Raw genomic sequence first — 13,381 nt, 5'->3', positions numbered from 1 at the left:
AGAGCATGAACGGGGGAGGGTCAGAGAGAGAGGGAGACACAGAATCTGAAACAGGCTCCAGGCTCTGAGCTGTCAGCACAGAGCCCGACGCGGGGCTCGAACTCACGGACTGCGAGATCATGACCTGAGCCGAAGTCGGCCACTTAACGGACTGAGCCGCCCAGGCGCCCCCAGCCTGTCTCCTTTAAAGGATGGGCATTGCCAAGGCCAACGAGCAAGGCCCCCACTCTGGATGCAGTTAAAGGCCTGGCTTTCCTGGGTGCAGACAATGACCACACTGGGCAACGTAAGAGGAGATACCAGAAGAATGGCGGGCCTCTATCTGATCGCCATCAGATGCCTAATGGCTGCTTACTGGGCTTGTCCCGCATCTGCCTTGGTTCTAGAGGGTACGATTTCACTGAGGAAAGGAGCAAGAACTTACGTGTGACCTGACCAGCAGCACAAGCAGCTTCTAGTTTTTGAAATGGGTTACAAAGCTTGCATTTGCTCTTGTGAACCAACTTCACTCGGGGGCACCTGAGTGGCTCAATCAGTTAAGCGTCCAACTCAATTGCAGCTCAGGTCATGATCTCATGGTTTGTGAGTTTGAGCCCTGAATCAGGCTCTGAGCTGACAGTGTGAAGCCTGCTTGGGATTCTCTCTCTCTCTCTCTCTCTCTCTCTCTCTCACTGCCCTCCCCCACTCGTGCTCTCGAGTGCTCCTTCTCCTCCCCCTAAAATAAATTTTAAAAACTTTAAAAGCCTATAAAACAACTTCAAATTAAAGTACTTCTGGGGCGCCTTGGTGGCTAAGTCAGTTAAGCGTCCAACTTCGGCTAAGGTCATGATCTCACGGTCTGTGAGTTCGAGCCCCGCGTCAGGCTCCGTGCTGACAGCTCAGAGCCTGGAGCCTGCTTCGGATTCTGTGTCTCCCTCTCCCTCTGCCCTACCCTGCTCATGCTCTGTCTCTCTCAAAAATAAACATTAAAAAAATAACAATAAACGTACTTCTGACACTTTTTAAAAAAAAAAACACAGCAGATGGCTTGATTTACATTTCAAGAAAAGAAATCAATTATCAATAGATATGAGATTTCTGTCCTTACAGGTTTTCATGGCTCTTTGCAATATAATGGTATTTTAAACTCATTTAAGAACTGAATGGCTACAAACAGCTAATATTAAAAATCATTTTTACATAGACTTCTGACTGTACCTGCTTTGTTTCTTTTATTGTCTTACTGAAAATGTGTGATTGGTTTGATCCACAAGTGTTACCCGATACATTTTAAGCTCCATGGGGGCACTGCCTGGAAATGTGAGGGCAGGATTCACTGATTTAGAATAGTCGTTATCAACCATTTGCCTCTTTTTATTATTCTCGGCTGATGGTATCCACTGGATTTAAAAAAAATTTTTTTTTCAATGCCAGTTCCAAGGACTCCAGGAAGTTAAAACGTTTAATTATTAACCATTAGTGATATTAAAATATTTATATGCCTTTTAGTTCTACTTAATTGAATTTGGGAGAAAGAGTAATGGAGGCAGTCCTTTGCTTGGCAGATGACAGCATTATCAGTTTGTCTGCAAAAGTAAGGCTTCGGATAGATCTTTCTTCGGATACCTTGTGTGGATTTGTCTGAAATCGCTTGTGCTAATGGAATGTTTTTATCCTCAGCCGGGACAAGTGAAACAAGTCCACATTTCAAAGTGGGATCTCATAAAGACATCCACGGCATGAGTTTCCCCAGCAACGGGACTGCAAATCTTAGCTCGGTTTTAGGTGCCCTGAGGTACACTTCGAGTAGAGGTACTGCATGTCCACGCCAGTAGGTCCCTTTGGGGGTGTGTTATTTGCCCGCCACAACTCAAGGCACAAGACTGGGAAACGATTCGGGATAAACCAGCAAATGGATGTTCTAGACGGTGAAAGAGTCTTGGATTCGTGAGTTTACCTGATCTGTCCACGAACCAGAGGTCTGTTCTTTGTCCTATTCATGTTTGAATCAAATGGCACCTCAAAAAACTGCAAAAAGATTGAAAAGAAAGACAGAAGGCATTAAATATAATGTGAAACAAGTCTTCTCTTCTGCTTCTGTTCTATAATTTTGTCCACAGCAAATTTCATTTTAATTTTTACTAGCATGAACCCATACTCTTGGCACTCGATGGAGGAAAACTCTCTGGAAGAGACATGCTATAAAATTGTATGAATTCATTGTCCAGGTCACGCACGGGTTCCACACTCATCCACTCGGAAAACCACTTACTAAATATACAGCTGCTTCTTCCAGAGCCACTGTGGCAGGTGTAAAACATTAGTGCTCTAAATGACTTCAGCACCTCGCACACATCCCAAAGCCTGCGAGTCGACCAAGAATAAATGAACCCTGGGACATGGGCGACTGAAGCGATTAAGACCCCAGATGAAGCCGTATACAACCGACGAGGCTACCCTGTGACCAGGGTGACAACCCCTCTCTGCCTGGCCTAGTTCCCCTCTGTGCCTGCGGGTCCCAGCATCACTCACAGCAACCCTTTCGCTTTCAGAGCATCCCAGTTTGGATAACACGTTGGTATCGCCACCCTAACAAAGAAGTACTAGACCTGCGGCCAAGAAATTCATACTATAGTGTAGGGGACAGCAAGCTCTAGCTTATGGGCCACCTCCAGCCGGCACCTGCTTCCGAATGGCTCACAAGATACGAACATGTTTTTTTTTTTAATTTTAACGATTGGAAAAATAAATCCAAAGAAGGAGAATACTTCGTGACATGTGTAAATTACATGAAAGTCAGATTTTAGTGTCCATAAATGAAGTTGTACCATAACTCAGCCATACTCGTTTGTCTACGCCTTGCTCTGGCTGCTTTCACACCACAGCGGCCGGGTCGGGTAGCTGCAATGGAGATGGGATGGCCCAGAAAACCTAAAATATTTACTCTCTGGCCCTTTACTGAATACGGTGTGCCAACCTTTACTCTAATGGAAACACTGGCATACAGATGATTGTAATAACGTGTATAGTACAATGAAAGAGAGATGGTCTACGAAGGTCTCGGAATCAGCTGGGGAGGCAGGGAAAATAGCCTTCCGAGCACTCTCCGACAGACTTAAGATTCAGCAGGAGTCCGATGCTTTAAGGGGCCTGGAGGGAAGAAAAGAGCAGTCTAGACACAGGAGGAAGCAGACAGAAAGAAAGGCACCAGAGGCAGAAGTTTCATGATACACTCAAGTTGCCAGAAGAATTCAGGATGGCATAGAGGTTAAGGGTCCGGGCTTTGCAGTTACAGATGAGGGTTACATTTCCGCTTTGCCAATTACGAGCGCCTAAGTAACACTGTCTACAAGCCCGTTTCCTCATCTGCAAAATGAGGGTAATAATATATAACTTGCAAGGTTAATGTGACGATTAATAAGATACTGACATACAGTATAATGCTTGGAAGGTGCTTAATAATGGGTAGTTTATTTAATGTTTATTTTTGAGAGAGAGAGAGAGTGCGTGCGAGTGGGGGGGGGGGGCAGAGAGAGAGGGAGGCACAGAATCCGAAGCAGGCTCCAGGCTCTGAGCTGCCAGCACAGAGCCCGACGTGGGGCCTGAACCCAAGGGACATGACATCACGACCTGAGCTGAAGTTGGACATTTATGTGAGCCACCTGGGCGCCCCAACTCTCTTGTCTTTAAGTAGAACCACAAAGTGTGCAATCCTGCCCTCGTCCTGAGTTCTGATTTTGTAATGTCACTTGATGGTTGGTGTTTTTCCTTTGGATATTTTAACATCATCACAAATGCAATGTGTTCCAAACTGAACTCAACACATTTCCATGCAAATCAAGTACTTCTCCAGAGTTCTTTTTCTTTTTTAATCAAATACATAACTTTTTCTCCTATAACTCATATCAAAATCTTTAGATCAGCTTTGATTTCTTCTATTCATTGACCAACCATATTCATCGCCAAGTCCTGGTAATTTAGACTTCATAATCTCTCTCAAACCTGCCCTTCCCAGTTTACTGTACTATTAACACTTGTATGGAATCATAATAAAACTACTTGCTCAAAAAGATTGAATGATTTCATGTTCGCCTCACTGCTCATTCTCCGGTGGCCTTGGAAAGTCCAAACTCTTTTTTTTAAGTTTATTTATTTATTTTGAGAGAGACAGAGACAGCACAAGTGACGGCAGGGCAGAGATAGACGGAGAGAGAGAATCCCGACCAGGTTCTGTGTTGCCAGAGCAGAGCCTGATGTGGGGCTCGAGCCCATAAGACCGCGAGACCATGACCTGAGCCAAAACCAAGAGTCGGACACTCAAATGACTAAGCCAACCAGGTGCCCCTGAAAGTCCAAATTCTTTGTATGTTACATGGGTTGAAGGCCATCCCTCATCTCACCCCACCACTATTTGCAACCTTTTATCACTTGCTTTACTTCTGTCCCTGTGCCACACTTGTCACTGTCTTGTGAACATAGCCAAGGGCCCCGGGGAGTTGGAGACTTGGGCAGCTTTTGACTCCGAGGCCGGAGGAAACAGATGTCATGAAGACATCACCACAATCAGGATACTGTACATGTCCATCATTCCCAAGTTTTGTCATGCCTCACTGTAATCCCCTCCCCCCACCCATAGCTCTTCCTCAGTGAACCATACCTTGAGTCCCTATAGATCACTTGAATTTTCCAGACTTTTATGTAAATGGAATTTTACAATACGCACTTTCTGTCTGGACTTTTTTTCATGAGGCAAAATTATTTTGAGATTCATCATATGGCTCAGTGTATCAATAGCTCATTCTTTTTTATTGCTGAGCAATATTCCATTATATGTGTTGGTAATACCACTATTATAATAGATCTATTCACTTGTTGATGGATATTTGGGTTGTTTCCAGTCTGGGACTATTATAAAAAAGCAGCTATGGACATTTGTGTTCAAGTCTTTGTGGGGGCATATGCTTTTATTTCTCACAAGTAAAGAGTGTGCAACATACAGTAGGTATATATTTAAACTACGTAAGAAACTGTCGAACTGTTTTGCAAAGTGGATTGCCGTTTTACATTCCTCCTATTGGTGTATAAGAGTTCCACTTCTAGACCCTTCAAGAACTCCATTTTGGGTCATCTCCTGTGCCAAAGACAAGGGGAACACAGCTTGGCTAGCACACAAAGGTAGTTATAGACATCAGCAGTGGTCCTGTGACCAGGTGCAGATACAAAGAATGTAATAGTTCTGAGTACTTTTCTCTTATTTGGATATAAACATTTTATTCCTCTCTCCCCTTCTAGTGGCAAAGGTACGCTGACGGTATTTAATCTCGTGTCTCAGAACTGAGGCTAGACAAACATCAAGGGGGGTGGGAGGGCTGTGACCCAGCCTGAAGACGGATGAACATCACCCAAAGATGCAAAAAGGGACTAGTGAATCTTGGGTTAGTGAATTTGGGGTTGTAAGAGGGACACTTTCATCATGTGGGGCTACGGCCTTCTCTGGGAGCTAGGTTTGACCCAACGGCGTGTCCCGGTGCTCAGCTGACAAGGCGTTGTGTTCGCGTGTTGCTCCAGTCCACTTAGCCCGGAGCCACGATGCCCCACGCTCCCCTCCCTGTCCAGCTGCAGGGGCGGGACGGCCCCAGAGCTCGTATGCGATCTGGAACAGCGGCCACGTTCACACTTGGAAAACTGCTCTAAGCTCAGGCACTACCAAGGCTCACCCCCAACCGGTGGGGCTCTGCCTGCTGCCCCGGCCGCCTGCAGGGGCACCGGGCCCGTGCTTCACCATCCTGCCGGATCTCTGGGCCACAGCCAATTCCTGAGCTCGCCCACTTCTCAGAATCCTGGCTCAAGTCTGTGTGCCGTTTCGTTTCGTAGTCAAGTGCACGTGCTCTTGGGCAGGTTACCTGTGTGGTCAAGGTTGCCGGCGGGGAGGCGACAAGAAACAGACACGAGTTCCGAGTTCCCGTTTGTTCCAGTGAGTTTCACCTCAACCTTGCAGACTGCGGGTTGCTCCTGCTCTGCCCTCCCCGGCCCTCCCTGCCCTTCCCTCCTCTCTTCTCCGATGGTCCTGCTCAGCTCGGCCCAACACCAGGTACAGGCACCACCACAGCCTTCCAGACGGCTTCACTCCCAGCACCGCCTCTGGCTTATTTCCCCACAATACATCCCTTAAATCACTCACAGTGGCTCTGACGTTCTGCCCAAACCCCAATAAGGGCTTCTTCTCTATTACTGTCAACCCTGCCACTATTTAAAAGTATTTAAAATGTTTATTTCTTTTGAGAGAGAGTACAAGCCAGGGAGGGGCAGAGAGAGAGGCACAGAATCCGAAGCAGGCTCCAGGCTCCCAGCTGTCAGCACACAGCCCGACGCGGGGCTTGAACCCACGAACCACAAGATCATGACCTAGCTGAAGTCGGACGTTCAACCGACTGAGCCATCCAGGCACCCCTAAGTTAGAAGTATTTAACTTCTCAATACGCCCATCTTATCTGAAGTCCTGAATGACAGGCTTCCTGAGATATGTGAATTTATAATTCTTAAGGAGAACCATGCAAATAGGCGCAAATAATTTTTAAAGGAACCGGCAGTGCAAATGAATATGTACATTTGTAGACAGTATTACGTTCATTTTATGATGATTTATAAGTGTTAAAAAATTCTTTGCCCGAGAGTCTATAGTCTTTCCTGAAGTAGTTCAAGTTACATGTAATTAAAATGTTCCGAATCTGTTTAAATTCCCTCCCTTCCCCAACAATCAAACACTTTCTATTGGTATTTGAAATAACCTTTTCTTCATAACTTATTAATTTCATTTCACAGGAGTAATGAGGATTCCCATTACAAATCGTGCTGTTTAAAGGCTGGCTAAGGTGTTATCTCACACAACACAGAAGCTCTTATATAAACAAGTATTTTGGCAGTTCGCAGGGCGTGGTTCAGGAACTGAATGAATTATTTCACCTGGATAAGGAAAGGATAGTAGCTTGTCTCCGTTTTGGGCACGTCAGCCATCCGAAGATGGGAACCAAGGTCTAGAACGTGCAATCCAACTGCCGGATGCCTGAACTTGGCGGGACCGTCTGACTCCCACGAATGCTTACACTAACTGGGACAGGCAACATCTGGGTAGAAATACCATGCTAACCACACTAACCAAGACCGATGGTTCGTTTCAGTGAGCACTGGACCATCTTTCCTAGAACCAAGGGGCCACAGCTCATTACCCTATTTTACTCTGTTTTCCATGCATTTTCTATAATGCCTCTCAGTTTAGATATTTAAAGCATATTTCCAAAACATAAAGTACGGGGTAGTTAGATGACAAATGTAAATACTTTAGAACCCACGCTGGCTTATTAACCTACTCACATTTTGTTCCTGTGCTTTATAATAAGGTTTTTTTTCATGATGTTATTAGCATTTCAGTTGGCTCCAACTACTTCAGCAGTGAAGTAAAACTCCTGCAATGTGTATTAAAAACAAAATAGAGGGGCGCCTGGGTGGCTCAGTCGGTTACGCGGCCGACTTCGGCTCAGGTCACGATCTCGCGGTCCCTGAGTTCCAGCCCCATGTCGGGCTCTGGGCTGATGGCTCAGAGCCTGGAGCCTGCTTCCGATTCTGTGTCTCCCTCTCTCTCTGCCCCTCCCCCCTTCATGCTCTGTCTCTCTCTCTCTGTCTCAAAAATTAATAAACATTAAAAAAAATTAAAAAAACAAAAAACAAAATAGAAGGGCACCTGGGTGGTTTAGTCGGTTAAGCATCTGACTTCGGCTCAGGTCATGATCTCATAGTGCACGAGTTCGAGCCCCGCATCGGGCTCTCTGTTGTCGGCACAGAGCCCTCTTTGGTTCCTCTGTCCCCTCTCTGCCCTACCCCACTCTCAAAAATAAATAAACATTAAAAAAATACCTCCCCCCCCTTAATCACTATGAAAGAGCCTGGTGACATTTCTACATTAAAAAAAAATACAAATGCAGAATTACCAACCCTGAGAATATACTGTTCTGCCCCCTCTCCCATATCCTGACTACTCTGAATGATGGCAGAAGTAATACACCGTAGTGGGCACAATCTCGACAGCTGCTCAGGCCACACTGATTCTCTCAGGGGTCAGGCTGGCACCTGACCTGCCTTTGGAAGGCTCTGTTCCCTGGGTCCCAAATGGCTGTATATGCCAGTATGCACACCCGGACACAGTGACTGGTTTCCTGAGCAGGTATCTGATTCGAACTGGGCGACAGAGTCCTTCCTTGGATTTTACGAACCAAAGCCCAGGAAAATAGGTCCTCCCTCCTCTTCAGTTGTTTGTGGCCAAGGAGTAGGATAAAAGGAAGTGGAGAAGAGACCCAACAGGGATGCCTGGGGTCAAGTTACCTCTGGGGCTCCACCTCTGGCCCTTGACAGTTTAAATCAACCCTTTAATGGGACTCCATCTCTGGCCTCCAACGTCCTACTGCGTGAGGACTGCAAAATACTTCAAACGTAGAGCAACGTATTGCGCAGAAGGGAATAATACTTTGCTTTTTTCTTGGGGCAAACAACTTGCTTTTAATCCATCTGCGTTCCTTTTCAGAAACATTTTTCAGTCTCTTTCCTCATAAGAACCCACCAGTCTTCTGGCATTCTTTTCAGTTTCAACTTTTTACTTTTTATCCAGGTTCCTGGCCTCATCATCTTCCCCTCGGTCACATACCCCCCCTCCAGCGAGCCTATATCATCTGTTATGTCAGTGGGGCTCCTGGGGCCACAGATGACAGAAAGACAGCTCAAAGTAGCTCAAAGAGAAATGGGGCTTTATCTCTTACAACAGGGTGGTAGCTGCTTTTGGGAATCACTAGCTTCAGTGTCAAAAGTGCTATCATGCTTCCGGCTCTTTCCAGCTCTTGACTCTGCTCGGAGTATTTCTGCTTGCAGGCTCTTGCCATCAAACAGCCAAAATGGCACTACCAGCCTCAGACTCTCACGCTCCTGGCAACCTTAGCAGAAAGTCTGTTTCCCGACAGATCTCTAAGAATCAAGTCCAGAACCAGCATTGCGACTAGGGGATGAGGTGACCATCCTTTGAGCAGGGAAGGGGTGCTCGTGGACAGACACAATGACGCAGTATCTCCCTCAAGCCACAAGCGTTATTTTCTCTGCATAGGAAAGAAAAATTCTATCACCAGAAGAAGGTAGGAAGATGTTAGGCAGACAGAGGCAGTGAAATCATTTACAACTCACTAGAAAACCAACACCCCCAAATCACTTCCTTCCACACGTCATACTTTATAAAGTAACCTGCCTACAGCAGTGAAGGTATTCCTCAGTTGAAGTTTCTGAAAGGCATGAATCAATATGAACATAATAATTTGTATTAATCTTTGTCTTATAATCCGTTTGGGAATCAGTTTAATGGCTCTAGTGGATAGTGTAGCAAATGGATGCTCTTTTCTCCTCATAGCGACTTGTGGACGATACAACACACTATTACACCAACGGACAAATATTATATTAGATGCCTATTATGACGTATGTGCTTTTCTATTCTATCATGCTTTCCTACTAGTAATAAGTATTACTCCAGAGAGATGATGCCCAGATGTAAACTATGGCTATTCGTCCTAATGGATAACGTGTACCTGCGAAACTCCTGAATTTTATGCGTGAAAATGACGACAGCTACCAAGAGTGGATAGAAGCAGAACCTGTTCCCAAGTGATGAACGTCCCTATTCTTACTCTGATTAATTGTACGCCATGCAAAAATGAGATGTGTTCTGGAGATGTGTGTAAGTCGGGCTCGGAAAATATTGACTTTGATAACAAGGCGTAACTTTCCTTCCCCTGTGCTGAATCACCAGAGCAACATTCTTCTCCAGGCTCAACGGGAAAACAAACACGAGAACCTTGTCCGTGTTTGTTTTTCCATCCATCTCCTCAAAGCTGTCAACAACTGTTTGTCATTCCAGGGCGGCTCACAGCTTCCCAGGTCCACGATAATGCCTCCATCAATCTCGGGCCAAGTTAAAAGGGATGCTAAAATAAATAAATAAATAAAAGCACAGGGAGAGGCCCCTTATCCGGCGGGATTCCATATGCCATGACTTGCGGCTTACAAATCAGTTAAGAGACCCGGTCAGCCATTACTCTTTGGTTGTTACCAATGTTCTACTTGCCATACCCAGAGTAAACAAGTTAATGAGCAAGACTCCTTGTTCCCATTGATTTTTCCCCACGAGGCATCTGAACCCATGAGTGCATACGTGCCCCGGCATTCGTCAGAAGTGGCTTTTCAGCTCAGGTGGTGAGGGGGGCACCGTTCTCCTCTAAACATGTTATTCAAGCCATCTACCGCTTCGTAGGTTGTACTTCAAGGCTTCGCTCTTACGGGAAAATAACAGAAAGGTATAAAAGGTCACCCAGCACTGATGAGACACCCAAAGTACCACATCCTGTAAGTAACAGAACTCAGAAAGTCTCATCAACTCTGACCAGCTTCCGAAAACCATACTATAGGGGCGCCTGGGTGGCTCAGTCGGTTGGGCGTCCGACTTTAGCTCAGGTCACCATCTCACGGTCCGTGAGTTCGAGCCCCGCGTCGGGCTCTGGGCTGATGGCTTGGAGCCTGGAGCCTGCTTCCGATTCTGTGTCTCCCTCTCTCTCTGCCCCTCCCCCGTTCATGCTCTGTCTCTCTCTGTCCCAAAAATAAATAAACGTTGAAAAAAAAAAAAAGAAAACCATACTATAGGTCACCCCTCTTCCCGTCCAGAGAGATCTGGGTTTGTAACGCTGCTCTCCGAAAAAAGGTGGAAGGAATATACGACAAAATATTTACAATCCACTTTGGAAAAAAAAAAGGTATTAAAAACATTCTACCTAAGTGATATAAATACAGTATTTGGACAGACCCTCTTTAGGTGAACTAATAAAGAATCACTGAATTGATCTAGGATAAAACCCACATTTATGAGGCCCTAGAGGATTAGAACTCTTTATCCCCCAGAAAGAATCACAGAAAGACAAAGCGCTGACCCTGAGTATTTCTCAAGTACACCCATGACCGCCCCGTGGGCCCGGTGCCTCTCCCTCAATTCCAGCCCCCATTTCTTGTCCCATAGGTTGTAACACCCTCCTATCCACCTCCTGGTGCCAGTATACATCCCCGGTACCAATTTTTCACTTGGTGGCAGGAGAGATCTTTCCAGACGCAAGGCGGCCTACGGGGCTGCCCCCGCACCCGGCTTTGCGTTCTGGCTTGGCCCTGGGGGCCACCTGTCCACCTGCCGCAGGAGCGCAGGCCACCAGCTCTTCGCCAGGACCCGGGCTGCCTCTGCCACTGTCCCGGGACTTGCTGCTTGGCCCCGAAGTTGGCTTTTCTCTGCGGGGGCGCGGTGGGGGTTGCACTGCGGTGGAAAGCCCGCCCTCCCCACTGCAAGTTTACTGCCCCCAGTCTCATGCGGCTCCTCTGCGCCCTGGACTGCCCTCACAACCTCTCCACCAACTTGGCCTGCGCCCCTCGGCAAGGAGGTTTCACGTCTGGCCGCTCTCTTCCCTTCCACCCCCTCCCTTCCATGCGTGACATCTAACAGGGCACTGTCGTTTCCCGCTGCCATCGCTCGGACATGTGCGGCCTCCTCTCCCACCCAGGGCTGGTCCCTCCAGCCAGGCTGGCGATCCCGGTTCCCTCCCGCCTTCCAGGAAAGCTACGGCGTCACCTATCCCGTTTCTCTACAGCACACTCAGCCTTGCGGCTGGATGACCCCCATCTGTACCTAAACATGGTTCATTTTTCCCCAGCCCCAACCGTCCCCCAAGCCCCACATATACCTCGATGTCATTACCTGACTTCAGCACAAGGCTAGCATCTGGAAGAGAGAGACAACAGTCTCTTTTCCTAGTACGCATGAAGTTTGGGGCCCACATCTCGGCCAGAGTGGGGTCCAGGGTGAGGTTAAGAGCCTTCCAAAACCTCCAAATAAACTCAAAGGAATTTCAGCTCTGACAGCTGCCAACGACTATAATCCCATCTCTGCAAAATAACCCCCCATTTTTAAAATCGTTTATTCTGAAGGCCAGTTTTGAAGAACAACAAATAAAAGCACTAAAGCCCACTAAAGGCTATTAATGTGAACAGATATTCTGACGGCAGAATAAAAAAAGAAAATAGCTTTTAAACCAGGGCTTACGAGATTAGAAAATCTTTGCTCACCTAGTGCTACATAGTTCGTCGTAATCTAACAGGGACGCAGGACTATCCTATCAATACATTCTTCTGGATCCCTCCACGGCTGTAAAACAAACTAGGCACACTTACTGACAACGTTAACAGTGATAAAATAATATGACAAGAGTTTGACCTCTGAAACAGCTCCCTAACATACCACAAAGAGTTTACATGCCGCTCTTAAAAAAAAAAAAAAAAGAAATTAGGACGTGAACGTTTTTAAAAGGCAAGAGGTGAGTAAAATCATCTTTTCCGAGTACTCCGCAGCAGAAGAATGGTAGGATCTACTCAAAAGAGGAAAGGTTATACCACATGTTGAGCAATAAAGCTGGCAAATTTACAGCGGTTCAAATGCGGCTGTAACATACATCTGGTCACAACAGGGCCGGGGCTAGAGAAATCATTAAGCAATCTGAGAACTCCCAAACAAAGACACTGTAAAATTCTGAACTATAAAGCAAAGGAAACACACTTAATCCCTCAGGGGTTGCAGTATGTATTTCAACTGGGTTATCCTTTCCCCCGTAAGGACACAGAGATACACCAGAAGGTGGAGTGACACAATATCTCCACTGTACGCATGTGGGCACAAAGCCAGCTTGCCCCGGCGCTCCTGGCACCTGTTGGCTTAATCATCCATCGCATTGCTCTACACGGCAGAGAGAAACTGGAAGGGGGGGACGGGGAGCAAAAAGGAGGCGGCGGGGGGTGGGTGGGAAAAAAATACACGAGCCATTCATTTCGCCTATCGGAGAATATATACATATACCTTTGAAAAAATCGTTAACGCGTTCTTTCTGTAAATTTTCGGCAACATGTTAACACATTTCTTTGAAGATTACAGTTTGTTTTTGAACTTGGGGGTACTCTGCGACTGAAGAGGGAAATGATTTGGTGTGCTGGGAAACACCAACTTTCTTAGCAAATATTATCTTAGCAAAGGGACCTGAAACCTCTCTTTAATGACCCTGTTGCTTCCATCGCAGGGATCCTGTGTTGGGGGAACACTTATAACGTATTCCAACTTTAGTAAAATTTCTCAGCTGCCCGTCTCCACCACCATCCTCAAATAGTCCCTTACTGATTCACTAAAATTATTTCAAATTACCTTGTTAAAAATCTTCATGTTTAAAAGCACGTGTATGTATTACAAAATGTGCTTCTGGATGAATTTCAGTAAAAAAAAAAAAAACTGGAA

At 46.2% G+C, this 13,381-nt stretch overlaps 1 protein-coding gene across 1 annotated transcript in view; it reads right to left on the bottom strand.

Moving 5' to 3' along the window:
* Positions 1-13,381, bottom strand: part of LOC122484980 (protoheme IX farnesyltransferase, mitochondrial) — a 138,465-nt gene that overhangs the window by 40,343 nt on the left and 84,741 nt on the right. The window contains exon 5 of the mRNA XM_043583166.1: positions 1,937-2,007. Coding sequence (XP_043439101.1) covers positions 1,937-2,007 — 71 coding nt within the window. The remainder of the gene's footprint in view (positions 1-1,936; positions 2,008-13,381) is intronic.

Source organism: Prionailurus bengalensis, chromosome E1 (genome assembly GCF_016509475.1).
Source record: "Prionailurus bengalensis isolate Pbe53 chromosome E1, Fcat_Pben_1.1_paternal_pri, whole genome shotgun sequence".
In the NCBI taxonomy this organism is placed as follows: Eukaryota; Metazoa; Chordata; class Mammalia; order Carnivora; family Felidae; genus Prionailurus; species Prionailurus bengalensis.
This window is presented reverse-complemented; position numbering and strand designations above follow the sequence as displayed.